General features: G+C 45.0%; 1 protein-coding gene across 3 annotated transcripts in view; it reads left to right on the top strand.

Annotated features, from left to right (window-relative positions):
* AOAH (acyloxyacyl hydrolase) overlaps window positions 1-21,603 on the top strand; it is a 180,006-nt gene that overhangs the window by 151,527 nt on the left and 6,876 nt on the right. For 2 of the 3 annotated variants that reach the window (XM_027574367.2, XM_027574370.2), the window contains 2 exons: window positions 5,065-5,141; window positions 14,897-18,451. In XM_027574367.2, the coding sequence (XP_027430168.1) occupies window positions 5,065-5,141; window positions 14,897-15,025 (206 nt within the window). In that variant the 3' untranslated portion in view covers window positions 15,026-18,451. Of the gene's footprint in view, window positions 1-5,064; window positions 5,142-5,242; window positions 5,308-14,896; window positions 18,452-21,603 lie in introns of those variants that run through there. The other variant, XM_027574368.2, reaches the window with a different exon arrangement.

The raw sequence follows: 21,603 nt of genomic DNA, 5'->3' as shown, positions 1-21,603 counted from the left end.
AACGGAATCACCTACCTCATTCTTGCCAGTTGAGCAATGCCCTGCTTACCTGTGGGCTGAAGATGAGTGTGGCAGGAATGAGGGATAAGGCAGTGCCTCCCATATGAATGCTGACTGACCTAGGGGTCCAGTGGCAGAACAGATTCCCAGCCCCTACACATGATGTAACTTATCAGAGTCTTTAAGGGAGGGACCTTGGATTTGCCTGTGGCAAAGTGGACAACCCATCTTCCAGCTGGAAAGAATGTCACTATTTCTTTTCTAGCATTCTGTCCAAAGACAGGGGGTCACTGAGGAGTGGCCATGCAAAAATGGGGGTGATTATCGGAGCTCCTGATTTATCCTTTACATCTTGACTCTGAAAAATTGTTATTTGTTGACTTTAATCCTCCCAGTCTCATTTTCATTGCTAAGCACTTGTTATAGAAGAGAAAAGCCTTCTGTTGATTGACTGCCCTCTGAGATGACGCTAATAGAAAGCTTTACAGTGTATGCAAATGATGGGAGAGGTCTCATCCAGAGTTTATCATCTCTCTCTCCCTGCCACCCACACCCCCAGCCCCAGCATCTGGGATGAAGCAGATGGCCATCATGAATTACCAAATTTTACATTAGCTGACACGTAGTGCATTTCATACTCTCGTAGTTCAATCCTGAACAGCTTTTCATCAGGACTGATCTCCCTTAACTAGATATCCTGCCTAGGTGATACATAATTCTCTCCTGGGGAAAAACATTTTGATAAATAACCTCTCATTAAAATGCAGAGCTAAAGACTCATTAATGAATTCCTGGTGTAAACAAATGCAACACCAAGTGATCTGTGATGATCATCAACCTTGAATATAGATAAAGTTATTAAAAATATAATAATGTCTAACATTCACATGGGACTTTTCATTTTCCAAAGTAGTCTCTAGCTCTGTCATTTATTGTCTTTGGGAATGTAGGCAATTCCCCTAACATGTCTAAACTCTCCTTTCCAGACCTGGAAATGGGGCTGCCATATCTACAGAACAGATCTTTGTGATGATTGTATGGGGAAAAAAATGTAATTCTCCTAAATGCTGTGCCTGGTACATAGCTGGTGCCCAGGAAAGAATAGGGTCCCCTCCCACCCTTGCTACTCAATGTATGGCTCAGGATGAGCAGTATCCACACCACCTGGGGGCTAGTTATAAATGCAGAGCCCCAGGCTCCACTCCTAATTGGAATTTGTATTTTAACATAATCCACAGATGACCCAGATGCACATTAAAATTTAATAAATGGGGCTCCGTCATGCTCCAAGATTAAGAATTTAGTTAGTCATCCGATTTTTACTAAGTCTTACCATGTCCATGGAGGTGCTGGGACAATAGCTGTCAGAAAAACAAAACAGCCCTTATCTTCGTGAAGGATAGGGAGAGAAGAGTTTTACCCTTGACTCAGTACTACCAGCTTTCCCCTGATGACCTAACAGGCTGATAGCAGAGGCTCCTCGGCCCCTTCTTCTCCTCCCGGCAACAATAAATGCAATATAAAAGCTAAAGTTTCAGTTAAACTGAACTGAACATTCTAAATCAAATGGCAGTGGGTCATCTTACTGAGAAAACTCCTCCGTATTTGTCCTTACTTGGCAACAATCATCAACAGTTGAAGGAATTTCCTGAGAGACATTTATTAAAAATAAATCTGAAGATCCAGTTTTGGTAGAATCCTGCTTTGCCTTCTCCATATGAAGTTAGTGGGCACTCCACTAGGGCAGACGTATGGGCACAGCCGGAGGGAGTGTGCAGACAGAGGATCTGGTGGCCTGCGATCTGCCTGCATGAACAGCTGCTACAGCGGAGGGCTCATTCACTCCCAGATCCAACTCCGTGGGTAACCGCCGTGCCTGGCAAGCTCATCATCCCAGAAATCATGGAGGTGCAATGCGCTATTGTAGAAAGAGCCCGCATTCGCCACCAGATAGAACTGAGCCCCTGTCCCAGCTCAGACACAGAATGACTGCGTAACCTTGAGTCGTTAAATAACCACTCTGCTTTGTTCTCTTTTGTGTAAGGTAACAATCAGTAAACCAGGGAGCAGGTGGAGGGGGCAGGGGGCCTGGGGGTTATGTGAGGATTGAGACAACACTGCAATGTGATGAGAACCCTCTTAGCTGACATCCTCCCCCCACCACTGTCATCAGTATATGCAAAGCACCTACTCCGCTCTTCTAGGGCTTATCATAGAAGGAGAATACATGTTGGTTCGCTTCCAATGTCCAACCCTCCTCCCACACCAATCATACCCGAGTGTGAGTGCCCTAGAGGAAGCCATGGTGGAAATGTATCTCATTAGCACCATGGTCTTGTGTTATCAGACATAAAAACCGTATAGCCACTTATGGAACCTGCAGTCTTAAGGGTCACATGGAAACCTCCCCTCTCATTTCAGTGCTGTATTTGAGCTGATGACTGCATCACAAACATCCTCATTTTTCATATGAAATGTACAGTTCCACCTCCTGTGACAGAGCACACTGCAGCTGAGGGTCGCTGTCCCTGGAGGGTGGGCATGAGCCCTATCTGTTCTCCATTCTGACAGCGTCAGTCCCACAGTGAAAGGCTATTGCTCATCTCCAAAGACTCTTTTTTGTCTCTTGCTGACTCATCCTCTAACTGGTTATGAGCTAAACAGAGGCAGCAATTTTTCCTCCCTTCAGGATATGCCAGCTGGAGCAGGTGATGTCCTTTTTCTTTGTCTGTACCACACCTCCCAAACAGAGGAAGGAAAATGCCACTTGGCTGACAAGACCATTTTTACACTGACAGTTTAAATATACCAGCTGCCCTCAGTTTCCAAGACAACTCAATTGGAGTAAACTTGGTTCTTAGTTCTCCCCACGTGGATGTTTGTAAAACAACCAATGACTTCATGGTGCTGACCAGAATTCCGATTTCTTGTTTTAAATATCTGCTAGTGTTGCTGTTCAGCAAGGAGCTACCAAGTGCTTATGACTCTTCTTTGATGATTCCTATGGCATCTCTGAAAAGCTGGTCATTGCTAATGACTTCTTCGACTTTACAGATACAGAAAATACATTATGCACCAAATCCCAAGAGATCATTTGTGATCATTCAAGAAGTTTAATTCAGATCTTCTGAGAAAATAGGAATTCATTTACCTGTTTTTAATTGTGATCCCAGGCAGGAAGAAAAGAGACCAACTTACCATGCTGCCCCTGCTTGGATCTCCTCCCCTACAATCAGTCAGAGGGCTCCTGGGTGGCTCAGTTGGTTAAGCATCTGCCTTTGGCTCAGGTCATGATCTCAGGGTCCTGGGATCAAGTCCCATGTGGGGCTCCCTGCTCAGTGGGGAGTCTGCTTCTCCCTCTTCCTCTGACCCTCCTCCCTCCTCATGCTCTCTCTTTCTCTCTCAAATAAATAAATAAATAAATAAATAAATAAATAAATAAATAAGATCTTTTTAAAAAAATTAAATAAGATAAAATCAGTCAGAGAAGAAATAAAGACCACTGGTATTGCATTTATTCTAAGAAAGCAAAATTTCCCCCTGAGATCGACAAATGTAAAAGGGTCACTCTGTCTAGCACTGGTCCCAATACAGATGAAACCTTAAACTCTTGCCTGTGAGTTTCTGATTCTCCCTTTAAGTGTTATAATACTGATGTCTGCAGATTTGCAATAATTGGTAACCCTCACAGACACAATAATCATGTGGGAAAATAATGTTTTTCACTCTGATAGACTGATGGTAGCCTTGGTAACCTGCGGCATTTCTTTTAATGCCTATTGGATTATTCTACATGATAAGCCAGTTCTTCTAAAGACTGGACTCCCTTGCAGTGAGGAGGGAGAGGGACTTGTGCAGCAGCAGAAACATGTTTCCTGGCAGGAAGGAATATGTTATCACTGACTCCCAATAACAGCCAGATGCAAAATATGGAGGAGTGGCTCGGTGGTAGCCATTTTGCAGGAGAAGAAGCCAAAGGGAATTGATGATCCTGTATGTTGGACTTCAAATGACCAGCAGGAATTTTTTTCCTGAGCTCTGAGAAGGGCAGCAGTATTTGCAGCCCCTCAGGGAACAGGGATTGGGTAGCAAGGAAGGGTGGCATGCTGTGATATTAGGACTAATTACAAAAGCAGCATAGTACTGATTCAGCTCTGGGACAGGCTTCACTTACACAGTCAAAGCCTCTGGTAGAATTTCCATTCCTTCTTTTGGGGCAAGACTGGGGAGGAACGAAGAGGGCACACACATCCCAGCTCTTGAGTCTTTGTGGAGAAGAGGGAAGAACTAGAAACATTACAGCCATGCCTACTCCCCTCTCTGGACACCAAGGAAGGGAGGGCAGGGGAGAGGCTGGGATCAGCCAGTTTCAAATCTTTCTCTCTGGAGGCTCTCTAGGGATTTTGAAATTTCCTTGAGGAGTTCTTCCTGACTGTATAATATTACAGTATAGAGTTAATGGTGCTATTGCCTTGGAGCAGCTAACAGTCTTGGTCTCTTACTCCTATTGAAGGGCAGTTTTACTGCTTTTCATCACTTTGGGGCTCATAATATTTCCTCTGTAGCCATACTCACTCTAAATGTGATGTTGAGATCATTTTATGTAATTATATTTCTGAGAAACTGTACGATTTTTAATGGTGATGGCTTGACATATGCAGGCAGTATCAGGAAATGGCAGCCCACGTAAAGAGATGTTAACAAAATGTTTTAATTTCCCCCCCCTTCTCTTGCAATACTCTCCCACTGAGAAATGAGATGAATTTACATCGGTGTTGAATATCTCAGAGCTCACCTTTTCCCACTGCCCTCCTCCCTGCACAAACCACATTCACCCAACGCCATCACACATTTTCCTCCCGAGCTAGAAAATTAAAAAAAAAAAAAAAAAAAGACCATACAATGCTTGAGATAATAGCCCAGAGCAGCCACAACTGAGTAAAGCATCGGCCAGGCAGGCCCGTGGGCAGCTCTGACGTTTGGTCCACACGGTCTTTGCTCTCCAGCACTGACTGTCACTTAGAGAAGCACGTCGCTAACCCTCTGGTTGTGTGTGCCCTGCAGTCGTAGACGAGTGGCGGAAGAGAGGCGGGCAGCCCTGGCAGCTCATTGAACCAGTCGATGGATTCCACCCCAATGAGGTATGTGCAGTCACACAGCGGTTGCTGAAGGCTATCTGGTAGGTTCATTGTAAAAGGTAGTTATGCATCCATATGTTTGTTTTTATCCCCTTTTACTCCAGAAAGATGTACTCACATGTCTAAGATAGAAGATTCAGTAAAAACCAACTGAAAATCAGAGTAAAAGGCAAGTGAGACCGAAATGATGCCTGGCTTCCTGACTTAGTGTCTGCAGTTTGTATGTGTGCGGGGTAGTCCTGAGAAACTGCCAGCAAGAGCCTACAGCATCAGCTCTGTTTTCGAGGGGCTGCCGTAAAAAGGGGCATATGACATGGCCTCCATAAAAGATAATAATAATAAGTCAAATACTCAAAAAAAATCACAAGGATTCCTGGAAGAGAGACCTATGAGAGATTTCTTCTATGGATCTTTCCAGAAAGGACACTGGATGAGAGGAAAACGGTGTCCTTAGCAATATCCTGCAATAAGAGCTGTTTCTTATCTTGCAATAAGAGCCGTTTCTTATCTAAGATTCCAGGATACAATTCTGGAAAGCAGTTCTAATCTAGCCTCTTCACAGAGCAAGGCGAGCTGGAGGGTGGGACTCTGTCCCCTCCCACCCTCACCCTATCCATTATCCTAACTTCAACCAGGGAAGCTCTGCTTTTATCTTTCATACATACTGGACCTGCTTGTGATGTTCCTTCATATAAAAAAAAAAATGAAAGAAGTATGGGAGTAGTCCTGCCACTTTTCAAATTTTGAAAGCCGGCAATCCTTTGCAACTCTAGTCTTTCTGGCCTAGCCTTTGGTAAGGACGGTGTGTGGCAGTGACAAGGGTCTAAACCGGAGAAGCAGTCCTGGTGTGCTCTCCCCGTGGCCTTGGTCTCGGTGGTCAGCCAGGCCACAGGGAGGGCTGACCATCCCCTGGGGAGCCTGAATGGCTTGACAGCCCACCTTCCCTCAAGCTGCAGGCTCACTGAGTACCCACGGGCAGGGCTAAGAACTGTCTCAAAGGAAACAAAAAAGAGTGCCACTCTATCTACAGATGAATGCACAGTGGAGTCCCACAAATGCTGGGTAAATTGAAAGTGAGCATCAAATGCCCATCTCCCTGTTTTAAACAACTGAAAGAATAAATCTAAGTAATGCGCCTCAGAATATCTAACTTTCCTGTGTAGCGTGTGGATCAGCTGATCCAACAGAATTATTGGCTAGAAGCTGGTTAAATATTAGAGTAGAGTCTGCTCCCCACAGAATGATGACTTTTGTCTAAGAATGGTTTTTAATATGGAGACCTTCTTTCTGGCAGTAATTAGGTCGTGGTTCTTGTCATTCCCGCATATCACAGAGTTGGACCTTTCTGATTCTAGAGAGAATTGTGGATATGAAAATATGGTCAGAGAAGGAGTTAACTGAGAACAAACTAAAAAGGAGATGGTCAAAAATAGCTTTTTTTTTTATCCTTTGGGCCATACTTGTCTGATCCATCAAAAGACAATCCTGTCCCTGACACTTAAAATAATATTACGGTTCAAAGTCTGTTACATTAGGGCTCTATCTTACACTCAAAGAGCTTTGCCTATAACTGATTATTGAGAACAGGGTCGAAAGCTGAAGATCGGTATAGGGGGCGGGGGCACAGCACCGGGCAGACTCAATCGGGTAGAAGATGCGATTCTTGATCTCGAGGTCATGAGTTCAAGTCTCACGTTGGGCATAGAGCCTACTTAAAATTAATTAATTAAAAATAAAAAAGCAGAAAATCAGCATGTGCCAAAATCATATGTTATTCCTGAGAGATTTGTTCCTGTGTGGGTAGTAGGTGAAGGCATGGTGAAGCCACATCCAAAGTGGGCAACAATGGGTAGCCATGCATAAAACCTGCCTATTTATCATATATTGAGTTAAAGGATCCAGACTGCAACTTGCCATCCAAAAATGTTTATTGAGTGCCTAACACAATGAGAATTCAAGAGCGAACAAGAAGCTGCCCCTGCCATCTAAGGAGATTATAGTCTAGAGGGGAAGAACGACAAGTGAACAGATAATTAAATATAAAGCGGTTGATGCCTCCAGTTTTGTGAGCATGGGGCTATGGGAGCACTCTGTGGGGTGGATGGAAGAGAGTGGTGTTCGGAAAAGTTTCCAGAGGAGCTCACTCAAAACTAAGAGCAAGAGCAAGTCAAGTGCAGGGGATGAGGGAGGGGCTACACAAAGTGTTCTGAGCAGAGGAAACCGCATGGGCCAAGACCTGAATGCAGAAACAAAACACAACAAAAAGCCAGCAGGGCACTTTGGAGGAAATAAAAGTGCTGCAGTACGGCTGGGACATAGAGAATGGGTGCGGGGTTGAGTGAGAGGAATCAGGAGCACTTACTCAGGGACCAGATCGCATAGAGAGAGGAATCAGGAGCACTTACTCAGGGACCAGGTCGCATAGAGAGAGGAATCAGGAGCACTTACTCAGGGACCAGGTCGCATAGAGAGAGGAATCAGGAGCACTTACTCAGGGACCAGATCGCATAAGGTCTGCACGGGGTTTGACCTTCTGTGTGGAAGGAGGGGCCGCTGAAGGTTTTTAAGCAAGAAAGAAAAATAACCAGACTTGTGGGAGCGGCTGGAGAATGGTGTGGTGGGGCCCAGGGGAGTGGGGAGGATCTTGAAAGGTATGTATTGGACAGATTTACACAGTTGAATCAACAGAACATGGCCATTTATTGGACGTGAGTGTGAAAGAGAAAGAGATGTTGGGGCGCCTGGGTGGTTCAGTCGGTTAAGCGACTGCGTTCGGCTCAGGTCATGATCCTGGAGTCCCGGGATCGAGGCCCACATCGGGCTCTCTGCTCGGTTGGGGAGTTTGCTTCTCCCTCTGACCCTCCCCCATCTCATGCTCTCTCTCTCTCAAATAAATAAATAAAATCTTAAAAAAAGAGAGAGAGAAAGAGATGCTAAGCATGACACTTCTTTCATGACTTCAGAAATTGGATAGATGATTCTGGTGCTCACTGAGGTGAAGAACACAGAGGACGGGGTGGTTTGAAGAGGAGTTTGGCACACGTTAGATTAAAGGAGCCTGCAGGACATCCAAAATGGGAGTGTATTTTTAGCAGATAATATACAAGCAGAGCTCAGGAAGGGGTCTGGGCGGGAGCTACAGAGGTGCGCACATGAGCACATCATGACTTAGAGCCTTGAAGAGGAGCCTCTTGTGGTACCTGCAAACTCCCCTCCAGATAATGCCCCTTTACAGCAGAGGCAGTGTTGATGGATCCTTTTAGAACCTTATGTTATTATTTTAAAAACTAATAACTTAAAACTGCCACACGTTTGCGCACGCACACACACAAACACACACACACACACACACACACACAAGCAAATGATCCACAAAACATAGGGAGCTATGGGAGTCCACATCTTTTCCATCTTAAAAGAGCCAGATGGGCAAAGTTGGTCTAAGGACCCCATATTAATTGCATGGACATAATACCAACCAAAGGAGTAGACTCAGGCCATGGTCACGTGCACTCCCACCAATTCCTGAACATCTGAGCAAAAACAGTTGGTAGGGGCCCTTAACCACCAAGGGGGAAGCAGGCTTTATACTATTAGCCTATTTCTTTCTAAAACCCTACAAGAGAAGTGGTGGGAGTGTTGATTCAATTGTTCCAATTTTCTTAGGAAGACAAGTCTAATTAAGTATAAACATGAGTTGTGTCGAACAGTTCAAATTCATGATTGATACATTATAATTTTTTAACCAAATTATATCTAAATCTACACCCTTTGCTTATATTTTAATGGAAAATAACCAGGTGTAGAAAAAAAAAATCTTCGTATAGACTGACAACTGCTTTACCTTTTCAGCTCTCTCCCTAAATGTAGAACCAGAATTTTAAGAAATATCTTCTCCAGTAGGAGGGGAAAAGTAGGTTACAATGCAGACTTGAGAGCTGATGGGATTTGGTGGGTGGGAAGATGACTCATAGGACTGGGCGTCTGGATGAACAGAAATGAAAGATACCAAGGCAAGGAACCCCAGAGAGGAAGGGGCAGACTTAAGCATTCTGAATTTGGGGTGCCTGCACAATAGCCAGATGGAACTGTCTAAATCACCATTAGATCAAATTGAGGGTTTCTGATCTCAGAGGAGGGGCCTGGCCTGGAGACACAGGTTTGGAAACCATCGGTATCTAATTGAGAACTGGAGACACTTGCAGGAATGAGATTGGCCCACGGGGTCACATTGTGACCATTGCCCATCGCAGAAGGACCCACTGGAGAAGCGACCCAGGAGACCATTTGAGGACTCCAGTAAGAGCAGGTATTGTAGAGAGGGGAGAATAACTGACTGAGACACTGCTGACCAAATGCAGAGAAAGTCCGACTTATAAAAGAAAGGATATGGCAAAGACCCAAGACCCAGATTTGTGGCCTATGGAAGCCACAGCAATTCTACCAATTCAAATACTCACTTTTTAAAATCTCTGCAAAGCTAAGCCTCTGAAGAGGTACTTAAAAGACCTCTGGGCCTAGAACCAGACAATAGTAAACAGAAAATGTTGGAAAAGCCACAGACATGCATCAAGTCCAGTGTCCCTGGCTACTCTGAGACCACCCAGCTAAGCATCCCTGACACCTCCTGCCTTAGCAGCTTTGCCCAGCAGAGCTCTCTGCAAGACCACCGCCTCTCTTCTCATGATGCCAGTAGGCAGCTCAAACCATCCTCCTAAAACTCTTCCTGCAAGCAATACGTTTTCCATGACATCAACTCCCGACTTTCTCTTGAGCCCTGAACCTTGTACATTGCTGGAGGCAGATATAAGATACTAATCAGTGGATTGGTTCTAAATTACATATATATATTTGGCTTTAACATATATTATGTATGTAATCGGTCATTAAATGTTAACAGCCTCCAGGTCTTTGTTTATCTCAGCGTGGAAGCCCCTGGAAACCCAGGGTCCTGGGTGGACTTGTGGAGTCCCTCAAAGAAGGAAACGATGCTGGCAGTGGGGAGGGTAGAGAGGAGGGCCTTCTGGGCCAAGGAACCCTCAAACACTTTAGGCTGGTCCTGCCCCGTGCATCGGGGACCGTGTCTATTCAGTTTGCTTTATACATAAAGCCAGCTAGCAACAGTGGCTCTGGAATGACACACTGAGTCAGCACAGAGAAGTTAGAGCTGGGGATTTACACTTTCCCATAGATGTAAATGTTTAAATACATCTTACACTGTTGGCATGTTGTTGGTTTACAAATTTAAAATTAATTGGGACAGGGATGTGTGAGTGGCTCAGTCGGTTGAGCCTCTGACTCTTGCTTTTGGCTCAGGTCGTGATCTTGGGGTCGTGGGATGGAGCCCCACGTCAGCCTCTGCACCGGGCGTGGAGCCTGCTTATGATTCTCTCTCTCTCCTTCAGCCCCTCCCCCTGCTTGCTCATACGTGTGCGCGCTCTCTCTCTCTCTCTCTCAGAATAAAAATAAAATAAAATTAATTGGGTCCAATAGACCGTATTTCTGGGCAGATTAAGAGCCCAGAGAAGCAGAGCCATGCCTTCCCTGTGGTAAGGGCTTCCCTGCAGGAGTTTAAAAGCAATCTTACCAAGATAGCCCAGAAATGTTCTTCCTACAGAAAAAATAAATTCAGAGTGTATTTTTAACTTTGGTCTCATAAAAGCCCAGAGTTAAATTTAGCAAGGGTTCAACTTACAAGGGATCAGGGATAAGTTTTTGGTGAAACCTATGCTATCTTGCTTTGAATTGCATTTATTTTTTTTTAATATTATAAAAAAGTAGTTACTGTTTAGGGTTTGACTTTATAGTTGTCTTACTAATGAGTTCTATTTTTGTAGCAAAATACATAAAATGAGTTAATGAAGAAAGAATGTGAAGGGATCCTAGGTTGCGGTCCAGCTGTGACCCCTGCTGGGCTTCTGTGGCCTCCAGGTGTGTCTCATGAGCGTGTGGGGTGGACCCAACGGTGTGCATTTACTGGGAAGACCAGACGCTCTCCTGGAGGGGGGCTCAGCATAAGCCCAAATAATGGTTAAGCAAAGAAGAGTGGCTCCATTTAAAAAATTGTCATCAGAAGGGAGCGAGAGGCCAGAAGCCATATGGTGGCTCTTACCAGAAACTGCACGGGGTTCCTAGCCTCCCCTTCCCCTCTCCCGAGAGACTCGTGCCTCGAACCTGGGGGATTCCAGGGCTGTACATCAACACCGAAAGATCTGTTTCGCCAGACTTCACCTAAGACAACAGGGTGTTAGGTCCCCCTGCCTTGTCACCCCTTCTGGGAGAATTTCGCAGAGGAGCCTTTAGAGCGGACCAGGGACCATGGCGTGCTTTGGGCACCGTGAGGGCTCCTCGGTGGCAGCAGCAGGCAGACAGGTGTGTGGCCATATCCCACAAGAGCCCTGGGGCTGCAGGAGGGCCTGCAAGAAAGCACCAGGGCCCCTCAGAGCGCAGCCAGCCAAGGAAGCGGCCCACCTACTGGGCTGGGGTCAGGGGGGTGTTGCAAGAGGGCAGCACCACCCACAGGGCACCTGTGAGCACTCACCGCAGCAGGGGCCCTGCCAGAGCACGCAGGCAGCCCCGTCAACCACAAAGGGAGAGACTCCCAAGGGCCTGACTCCATTGTCCCACTGAACCGGAATCTCCTATCCCCGAGCATTCTGGACGTCCCCCCATGCGTGTGTGTGGTAGGGGAGGCGAGTGACGCAGCCTTAGAACCCCTTCCCTGCGCACTGTCTCTGTTTCCCTGTCCCAAGGTCAAACGTGAGGGAGATGCGTGACAAAAGTCTCCACTGGTGAAATAAATTAGCTTGCGCCCATCTGATGGAATGCCATGCACTGAATAAAAACAGTGATATAGAGCTACCTTTAGTGACACAGAAATATGTTTGTAATATAGAGCAGAGTAAATAAAAGCGGATTACAGATTGTGGGGGCGATTCCTCAACTGTATGCATTTGTCAACACTCGCGAAGCTGTTTATCACAAGAAGTTAATTCCACAGTGTGTAAATTACACCTCAGAAAGAGCAGACTATAAAATGATATTTGCGGAAGGATCCACTTTGTGTGTGCAGGTGTGCGTGCAGGGGCAGGGCTCTGCACCCAATGTTAACGTGGGCTACCTCTATTATAATTACAGATGACTTGCACTTATTGTTTCCTCTTCTTACTTAATTGTCTTTTCAAATTTTTCTCAGATGAATAGGGATTGCTTTACTATTTTAAACTATGACCAGGGAAGGACAAAAGAATATTCATATTCAGGGAACAGCTAACCCGGAGTAATGAGGGGAAGGGTGGTTGTGCTTCGCCCTGTGTATCATGGGAGTTCCAACAGGAGGCTGGTTATAGGAGGAGCCCGCAGTAGATGCTCAGTAGATGTTTGTCACATGAGTGAGTGATTAGAGTGGGTCATTGTATCACGTCTCTAGTTTAATAATAACCATGCCACTCTCGCTCTAGACCCAATGTATTAGCAGTGCACACTCATAAATATTTTCATCTCCATTAGAGCGACAGCCAACTAATTGCTTTCAAACCAGTTACTGTAGGCACAAAGCAGAGCTCTTTCCTTTTAACTTTCCTCTTCTTATCCTCACCCCATCTCCTCCTTTATTAATTTAGATTGGGAAATAAATAACCACAAATGTCTTGGTTTCACATAATGGTTAGGAAGACAGCTTAGGTGTACCAAGTAGAAAGGCAGAAAACAAAACAGGAGAACCAGTATTTTTCCACAGACCTGGTGGCAGCCTCCTTTGTTGAGAGGTAGCCAGAAAAACAACCACAAGACCAGTCTTCTGTCTTCGGAAGACACTGCTTGCTTAGTGTGTGAGACAGGAGCAGCCCCTTCCTGGAAACCTGCTGGCTCGATAGTTAGCCTGGGGGGTGGGTGGTGAGGAGCAGAGGAGGTGGGTATGGGTGTAAGCGTGTGTGTGTGTGTGTGTGTGTGTGTGTGTGTGTGTGTGTGTGATGGGGGAAGGTGGATATGGTGCGTATGGTTGTGTGGTGTTGGGGGTGTGGTGTTGGGGGTGTGTGTATATGTGGTGGGGGTGGGGGTGGTGTGTTTCTGTTAGGTACCACATGGATATGATCAAGATTACATTTTTGGATACATAGAATTTGGGGTCCAGCTCAGAAAGCTCATGAACATATTAAAACACTGGGGGTATTTAATGTAACAACTAAACCAGTTCTAGTTTTTTCTAACAGCTGCTAAAACCTTACACACAGTTTAGACCCAGAAAGGTTTTTAAACCATATACTTTAGCTCACTCATTTTGCAAGTGAGAGAATTGCAGCCCAGAGAGTAGAAGAGGGCTGCCCAACATCACACGGGGACCTGGCGACACTGCCTGTTGGAATGTTGAACAGGACCAGGCCTTTGGAGACAATGTCCGTGTGCTTCTGAATAAAGTTGGGGACATCCCTGAGCACCTGCTCTGAACAGTGCATTCCTCCCGAAAGGCCTTCAGCAATCACGTTTCTCTTTGAGCTTTTCCTTTGCAGATGTAGCCAAGTTAGGGCCCCCAGACCTGGTCAGGCCCCATTTGCTAAATAAGGGCATTGCCTGCAGAGAAAGAGTCCTCATCAAAGGCATGTTAGTGACAAGCCAGAGGATTTGATGACCAAGAATGGATCCTGCTAAAACCATGAGTAAAGGGAAACCTGCTGTAAAACCAAGCAACCATAGAGTGGACATTAAGTTGGGAAAGCCAGAAACAGGCCTTTTGTGCATTAAGCCAATGATTCCTCACCCTGGAACCCCAGCCACACTCTTTGTGCTTACAGCCTCCTTCAACTGGTGACTCTGCAGCCTCGTCTCTCTTGGTTTCCCACCATGCCATTCTCTTCCACACCTCTGTGCCTTTGCACAGCCTGGGTCCTCCGCCAGGTGCACTGTTTCCCACATCATCCATCTGGGTGAACTCCCCCTTGAAAACAGCTCAGCCGTCACCCTCTTTGGGGAGGACCTGTCGCTTCCCCCCTACCCAGCAGAGTTGGCACCTCCTTCCCTCCAGCCTCCCACAGACCCCCCTGTGGGTTTGGTGGTGTCATTTTGCCTGTCTGGAGTTCCTTGAAGGAAGGACTCATTCTGTTCATCTCCAAAACCTAAGCTTTAGGCCTGCAGTAGATGTTGGCTGTCCACAGATAAAAGGCGCATTTGTTGTCTGTTGCTAAAGAAAAAATCACCCCAAGTTAGCAGCTCAAAATAATACAGAACTCACAGTTTCTGTGGGGGCAGAGTGCTGGCACGGTTTAACTGGGGCCTCTACTTAAGGTCTCACAAGACGAAAATCCAGGTGTGTCATCCAGGCCACATCCTCATCCAGAGACTCAACTGGGGAAGAATTGCTTTCAAATTCACTTAGGTTGTTGGTAGAATTCATTTCCTTGTGATTGTAGGACTGAGGACCCAGCTTCTTGCTGGATGTCAGCCCCTTGCCATGCAGGCTTCCCAACAAGCCTTCTTCCTTCATCAATCCCAAGCAAGACTGCCAGCAGAGCAGAGTCTTAGATAATGTTACATAGTCGCTGAAGGGACATCCTCTTACCCTCATCATATTTCATTGATTAGAACCAAGTGATAGGTCCGACCCACAGCAAGGGAAGAGGATTCTACAAAGACACAAAGCGAGGAATCGTGGGCGACCATCCTAGAGTCTGCCCACCCCACAAAGAATACAGTAAATCCTGCTGCTAAATTCTTTACTTTGTTATAATTTTCCTTTTATTCCTCCTTTGGGTTTTCTCTTGCAGGTGGCTTCACTGCTATTGGCAGATCACTTCTGGAAGAAGGTGCAGCTCCAGTGGCCCCAGCTTCTGGGAAAGGAGAATCCATTCAACTCTCAGATTGAACAGGTGTTTGGAGACCAAGGGGGCCACTGAGTGCCTCCAGGATATGCACTCCTGGAAAGCTCAGGGAGGCAAGAACTTGGCTAAAGTCATTCAACAAATGGTTATGGGGCTGCCATTTTGCAGGCCCATAGGACCCTCTTCAGCAGCAACTTTGCAAAGTGCTTTTCTCTCATTCTGGAGTCTATCTGAATGACAGCGTGATTCTGAGTGTTTCAGGGAGCAGTTCCCTCCATTTGTCCTTCAAATCACCTTTAATAAAGTGTTGTGGATGCCATTCCAAGCAGAGAGATAATCTGTGCCCTTTAATAGCTAATTGTTCTGAAAACAAATTCGAAGTCCAGCAATGCTCGGCAACCTAGCCAGGGTCTTGGTGCGCCAGGACTGAGCCTCAGTCTGTTGCTGCTTCTCTAAGATGGCCAGAAAGCTGGGACTGCCCCTGGGAAGGCTGTCGGCTGGCTGCCAAGGATTCTCACGAGAGAACACAAAACTAGGAACACAAAATTAGGTACAAACTTGAATGTTTGTTTAGAACGAGAAAACAAATCACAACAAATGACAAATTCTTTAAAGTTGACAAATAGCATAAGCCCCACAAAATCCCGATGATTGAAAAAAACATGACAATTTGTCTTTCTTTAAAAGGTTTTCTTACATTCTTTGGCTGCATAATCTCATCATCTTTTCCCTTAACAATGATTTGGTGATATCATGGTCTACAGAAAAGACAGAAGAGTAAAATGTGTTGCTTTTTATTGATAATTTAGAAGAGTTTCTTTCAGCTGCATAACTCGTTGGTAAAGTCATGTGAATTTTTAGAATTGTTGTCAAATTGGGAGGACCTCTATCAAATCTCTTTTGAGTGAGAGTTATTAGAGACGCATTCCCTATTTGGAGTATTTTTAATGTTTTGTGTGCATATAAACCCGGGAATTCTGGTAAATTCTATTGCACACCATTCTCATTGGTATGTCCCCTCCCTTGCCCCTCTCTGAGGCAGCCATGGATTTTTGGGGTCAGTGGGTGTATGTCCAGACCCACATCGTGTTGCCAGCACCCCACCTTACATGGGCACATCTTCCTACAGTCTGCCCTCAGGAGCTTGCTTGACACAGCCCAGAGGTATGGAGCAGTTCCACCCCAGGGGCCCCAGGAGCCGGTGAATAAATGCACCAGCCTCTTCCTTTCATGGTCAGTTTGGGGAAGGCATTCAGTGTGCTTCTCAGGGGCAGAATCAGCCCCTTTGTTCGTGGCAACAATACCTTCCATGGTGCTTCCTTCTACTCTGTGTCACTCTCCTTGGCCCCTCATTCCTGCTCTCTGGGATGCTTCCCAAATAAACCACCTGCACCTAAGTCTTTGTCTCAATAAAGACAAAACTAAAATGATGGTGTGTGCATAATTGTGTAGGCTTTATTATTGAACATATTCCTGATATGAAGATACTTCTGTTTCAACTAGGCACCAATGCAAACCAAACCACCCACTCATGTACACCGTCCATTGCCATGGACCAGCTTCTGGCTTTGTGCATTTTAAACCTTGTTTCTCCTCTGTGATACACTGCTTCCCACGCTGGGAGCTGTAGGATACTTTCATACTGTGATCCGCCCATTGTAACCATCCTGGAAGTCACCCAGCTGTGCACAGAAATGACTGCAAACTACATAAATATTTCCACGTAATCCCACCCTAAATGCCCCAAAATTCTCACGGCTAGCTCACAGCTACCAGATAGAAAAGAAAGTACTCAGAGAAAAAGCAATGTGTTTAAAATATCCAACTTTTGGAAATTTTAGAAAACGTGTGAACGTATTGCTTGGGCCCCTTCCAAGGCTTTGGAAGGGACCCTAAAGTTAATCTGTTTTAGACTTTTGGTCAATCCACCTCGGCTGACAAAATTAATTTGCCAGATTGTGTGTGAGTTCCGTTTTTTAGGGGCCAAAACACTTAAAATGTTGTCGACCCATTAATTTCTGTCACCTGGAAAGAACCCTTGCTTCAGCATGACAAGGACATGGCCTGGGGCGGTGGCTCAGCAGGGGACCAACATGCCATCAGGAGGCTGCTTGTTTCCAGCAGGAAATATAAATGAGGAGAGCGCATTGGAGAATATGAGGTGTGGAGGTGTGGGACTGTGGAAATCTGGTATGTCTGTCTCCTCCTGAGGGATGTGTCCACTAACAGGGTCTTGGTAAATACATTACTGGTTTTGGTGTTCCAATATCTCATGTTATGTTTAAGCACCAAAATACCAATACTTGTCATAGTGTTGTTTTATTATTGTTTTTTTTTTGAATCTGAAATCATAATCATTTAGTCTCAAGACATACCCAGAGAACACTGCACTAAAATTTTGTATTCCTTTAGAAAGAATTCTATTTATTTAATCCTCACTCTGTTTAAGATGCTTTCAAGTTACTTTATTGCTATTCTAATTTCTACTTCCCAGACTACTTGTGAAGCTGATAATCTCATGTTCCTTTTGCTGTTGTTGGGGCATAGAGAATTCATTTTAGGCCTAGTCATTTTCCAGAAGGCCCTGAGGGACTAGAGTTGTTTTAAAAGTGTGGAGTGTATAGGGAGATTCAGAAAGTACAGGGAAGAGTTTCCCAGACTGAATCATCCTGCGACCAACCACCTCCATTCTCCCCGCCGCCCCCAGAAGTCATCTCTGTCCCGGCCACTTTTCCCTGTTCATATTCTCTTAGGGATGAAAATCCCCACGTTGGGGAATAGTTTCACCAGTATCATATTTCCCCTCCCCTACTTGAACAAGTTCAGGTGGGGAGGCTGACAGGCCCTCACCCTGAGCCCTGACCTCACTCCTGGGGCATGGTATCCCAAAATCGAAGGGTGGGAGAGGATGGTGCTCCCATCTCATTTTTTTTTTTAATAAAACACCAATAGTGCACAAAGTAAGTACTAAATACCACTATTGTCTCCTCGAGAACTGGAGTCCAAGGCCAGGCCTTCACCCCAGGGCCAGGAGCCCCTGGGTGAGGCGAGTCCACTTCTGCCTCCATCTTTACACTCCACACCAATCCAGACACATTCCTTCTTTGAGATTCAACCACATGTTTCTCTCTGGCTTAGGGATATTCCGTCCCTATAAGGCGCTTTGTGTACTTCTCATAACGTCCACGTGTCCAGAATTTACAAGATAGCTGACCAGGACAGCTTTTATCTTGGATTTCTGTACTGGTAGTAGTTCTTGAGAGCCTGTCTTCAGCCTCCATGTTTTCAGAATCATAGCATGTGAGTGCTAGCCTCTGAGAGGCACATGAAGGACTTTTCTAGGGGGACTCACATCCCTCTCCATCTCCTTCCCCCATTCCTGCAGTGGCCTCCTGATGAAATGCACCAGAAGAGATGCTCCAGGAGATAAGAACCTGGCCAGGATAAGAACCTCCTGTATCTACAGCCTTACAACAATGCCTGGCCAACAAGAGATGCTCAGTAAGTAGTACTGAGTGGTAAGTGAATGAATGAATGAGACACTAGTGTTGCCTTCCAAGTCATACTTCATTATTTCTTGCTATTTAAAAACCAAAAAAGGAGCCTCTTTTTTGACACATTTAATTTAGCCCTATTGGAGTATACTTGTGAAGTGAGAGGGTAAAAAGAAAAGCAATTAATGAGAAGATGCCTTCCTCCCAGATACCCTTGGTTGGGAGGCTTGGGCTCCTCTGTAATCTTCATCCAACCACCCAACACTCTATTGTCATTGGTTTCTCCTATTTTCAGATTAAAGACCTGTCTAGTCCTTTGCTATTGAAATAGAGCTCTTCATTTTCCATATGAACTATTATTAAGAATTTCTATTCTTTCCACCACCACTCCTGGGCATTTTTCATCTGGGATAGAGCCTTTTGGTCTTAGACCTTGCTGAAAAAATATTTCCAGGTCCTGCAGCCAAAGGAGATCAGCTAAAAATCTTTATATGCAACTTGTATTGATACACAAGAGAGCAGGACCTAAGCCCCAGGAAATTGCACTCCTTCCCCACCCCACTTTCTCACCAAGTTAAACCCACTAGAAAAGGGATTCTTAACTAAAGCCTATGGGGACCTTACTCCCCCAGGATTAAGAACACTTATGAACCTCAATGGGGAAAAAATTGTATTCAAGACCCTCTAAAATAGCATTTCCTTTTATTATGAATGTAGGCAACAGAACAGCTGTATTTTTGTCACAAATATTTACATATCACATTACATTTGCTGCAGATACAGTTAATTCAATTCTCATTATTCATAGGAGTTATGTTCCATTAAGTCATCTTGAACACTGAATTAGCAAATACTGAACCACTGCTCCTAGAGGACATACAGGGTTATGTTCCTGCGAGCCTCTGGTCATAACACTATCGTTCAAGCAATCAATACATGACCTTGTTTCATGTGTGGTTTTTGTTTAAAGACACCTGTTTAATTTATAGTTGAATAATTAACCTAGAATTCATAGCCAACAGCACTTTAACTCCCATCCAAATGAAGATTATCTACACATCTATTTTCTCTATAAGGCACATCACAGCCTTCTTGCACTTACGAACCCCAGATGATACTTCAGCACTGCACTTGCATTTTAAATAATGAAATCACCAACAAAAAGCATAAAACTGCCCAAAACATGGCAGTAAATATACTATGAAAAGGATACCTATTTACAGTGTAAAAGCTGAACTAAGAAGACAGAGCACTGGGGCGCCTGGGTGGCTCGGATGGTTAAGCGTCTGCCTTCAGCTCAGGTCATGATCCCAGGGTCTTGGGATCAAGTCCCGCATCGGGCTCCCTGCTCCTTGGGAGCCTGCTTCTCCCTCTGCTTCTCTCTCTCGCTCCTCCTCTGTCTCTCATGAATAAATAACTAAAATCTTAAAAAAAAAAAAAAAAAAAAAAGAAGACAGAGCACTGCCTTATTCAACCTCAGCTGGGAACATACAAGTCAGGGGCCTGAAATTTTCCCTATTCAAATTACTGCAAAAGTGCCATGGGTACTTATTTGGGGGTTACAAATAAATTTTAGCAGGTAGGCAAATTCACAAATAATCACAAAGAATCCTGAATAATTCTTCACAAAGAATCCTGAATAATGAAGATTGACCATTTTTTTTAAAGATTTTATTTATTTATTTGAGAGAGAGAGAGAGAGAGAGAGAGCCCAAGTAGGGGGAGGGGCAGGAGAGAGAGAGAAGCAGACTCCCCACTGATCAGGGACCCCGATGCGGGACTCAATCCCAGGATCCTGGGATCATGACTTGAGCAGAAGGCCGCTGCTTAACTGACTGAGCCACCGAGGTGCCCTGAGGATTGACCATTTCTTTAAATATCATTTCGGCCATAAATATTTTGAAACAACTATAGTTATTAGACCCATTATAAAAGAAGCACACACACACACACACACACACACACACACACACAAAACCATAAAGAAGCACATGTGTTAATGTATGCCCATTTTTGATATTTCAAAGTATTTTTAGTGGCGTGATATTTGGTGTCCTTTGTAATCCCATGTGTTTTATTTTTTGGATTTAAAAATGTTATTCTGAAAAAGGATTCCCCAGGCTTCCCCAGCCTGCCAAAGGGATTCATGACACAAAAGGTTGTATGCTTTTGGGTGTGGTGCTTTGCAAAGGAAGAACCCCACAGTCCAAAAAATCTGGAAGCACAGCATAATTTCTCTGCTTCCTGAAAAGTCACAGGGTGGAAGTTCTACAGTGAAGAAGTCTGTTCAGCTCATCATTTACCCCACAATTTTGACCTAAAGCCTTTTCCCTGTACGATAGCTATTAACAGCCTGTAGGTACTGTGCTCTGTGGAACCACCTTGGGAGATCCTGCCTAGTGGAATTAGCGTCTGTCCAATGTACTCACTGGCGTGTAAGAGAGCAATTTCCCAGGTATATCTAGACTCGAATGCCCACTCCTCAGCGTCTCTGTGAGGCAGAATGTCTTTGGAATCCTCATTGCAACAACAGTTTTCCCGGTCGAACTTAAAATGACAAAAGCAGCACCTCTCCCGGGCCCTGAGACCCAGGGCACATTCACTGTGCTTTATGGATTTCCTGATGAATGGATGCATCAATATACCATTAACATGTCAGTTTCTCATTAAGTCTGAGTACAGAATCTGTGTTTGCCCAGCAGGATGAACTCCTTTAATCTGATCTGGCAGAGGTCCTAGCATAAATATTCATACAAGCTAGGTCTCTTTTAATCTGGTCCTTTGCTTGGGGTAAAGGAGGTGGGGAGAGGTTGCTTTTAAAGGCTGTGTCTGGGTCACTTCTTAAAACTACAGTATCAAAAAATAATGGCTTCATCATCACGAATCTGTCGTTAAGAAGGATTACACTTCTGAAGCTCTTGGATGGATAGAAATGCAGAGGGGAAATAAAGAACACACAATAAGGCTGGCTAAGGATTTCTTTGGGCATTGGGCTCCTGGCTGGCTGCTTTGTTTATAATTAAATACTCGGAGCACTTACAGGAACCCTTTTCAGCCTCAGAGTGCTACAAATGTAACTCATGGGTTCACAATAAGCTGCAGCAGAAGGACCCGCGGGAGGGGAGCACCCAGGGCTTCTGTGGCAGGCAAGGCTTAGGG

This window comes from Zalophus californianus, chromosome 12 (assembly GCF_009762305.2).
Source record: "Zalophus californianus isolate mZalCal1 chromosome 12, mZalCal1.pri.v2, whole genome shotgun sequence".
Classification (NCBI taxonomy): domain Eukaryota; kingdom Metazoa; phylum Chordata; class Mammalia; order Carnivora; family Otariidae; genus Zalophus; species Zalophus californianus.
Note: the sequence above shows the minus strand (reverse complement) of the source record. Positions and strands in the feature narration are given on the sequence as shown.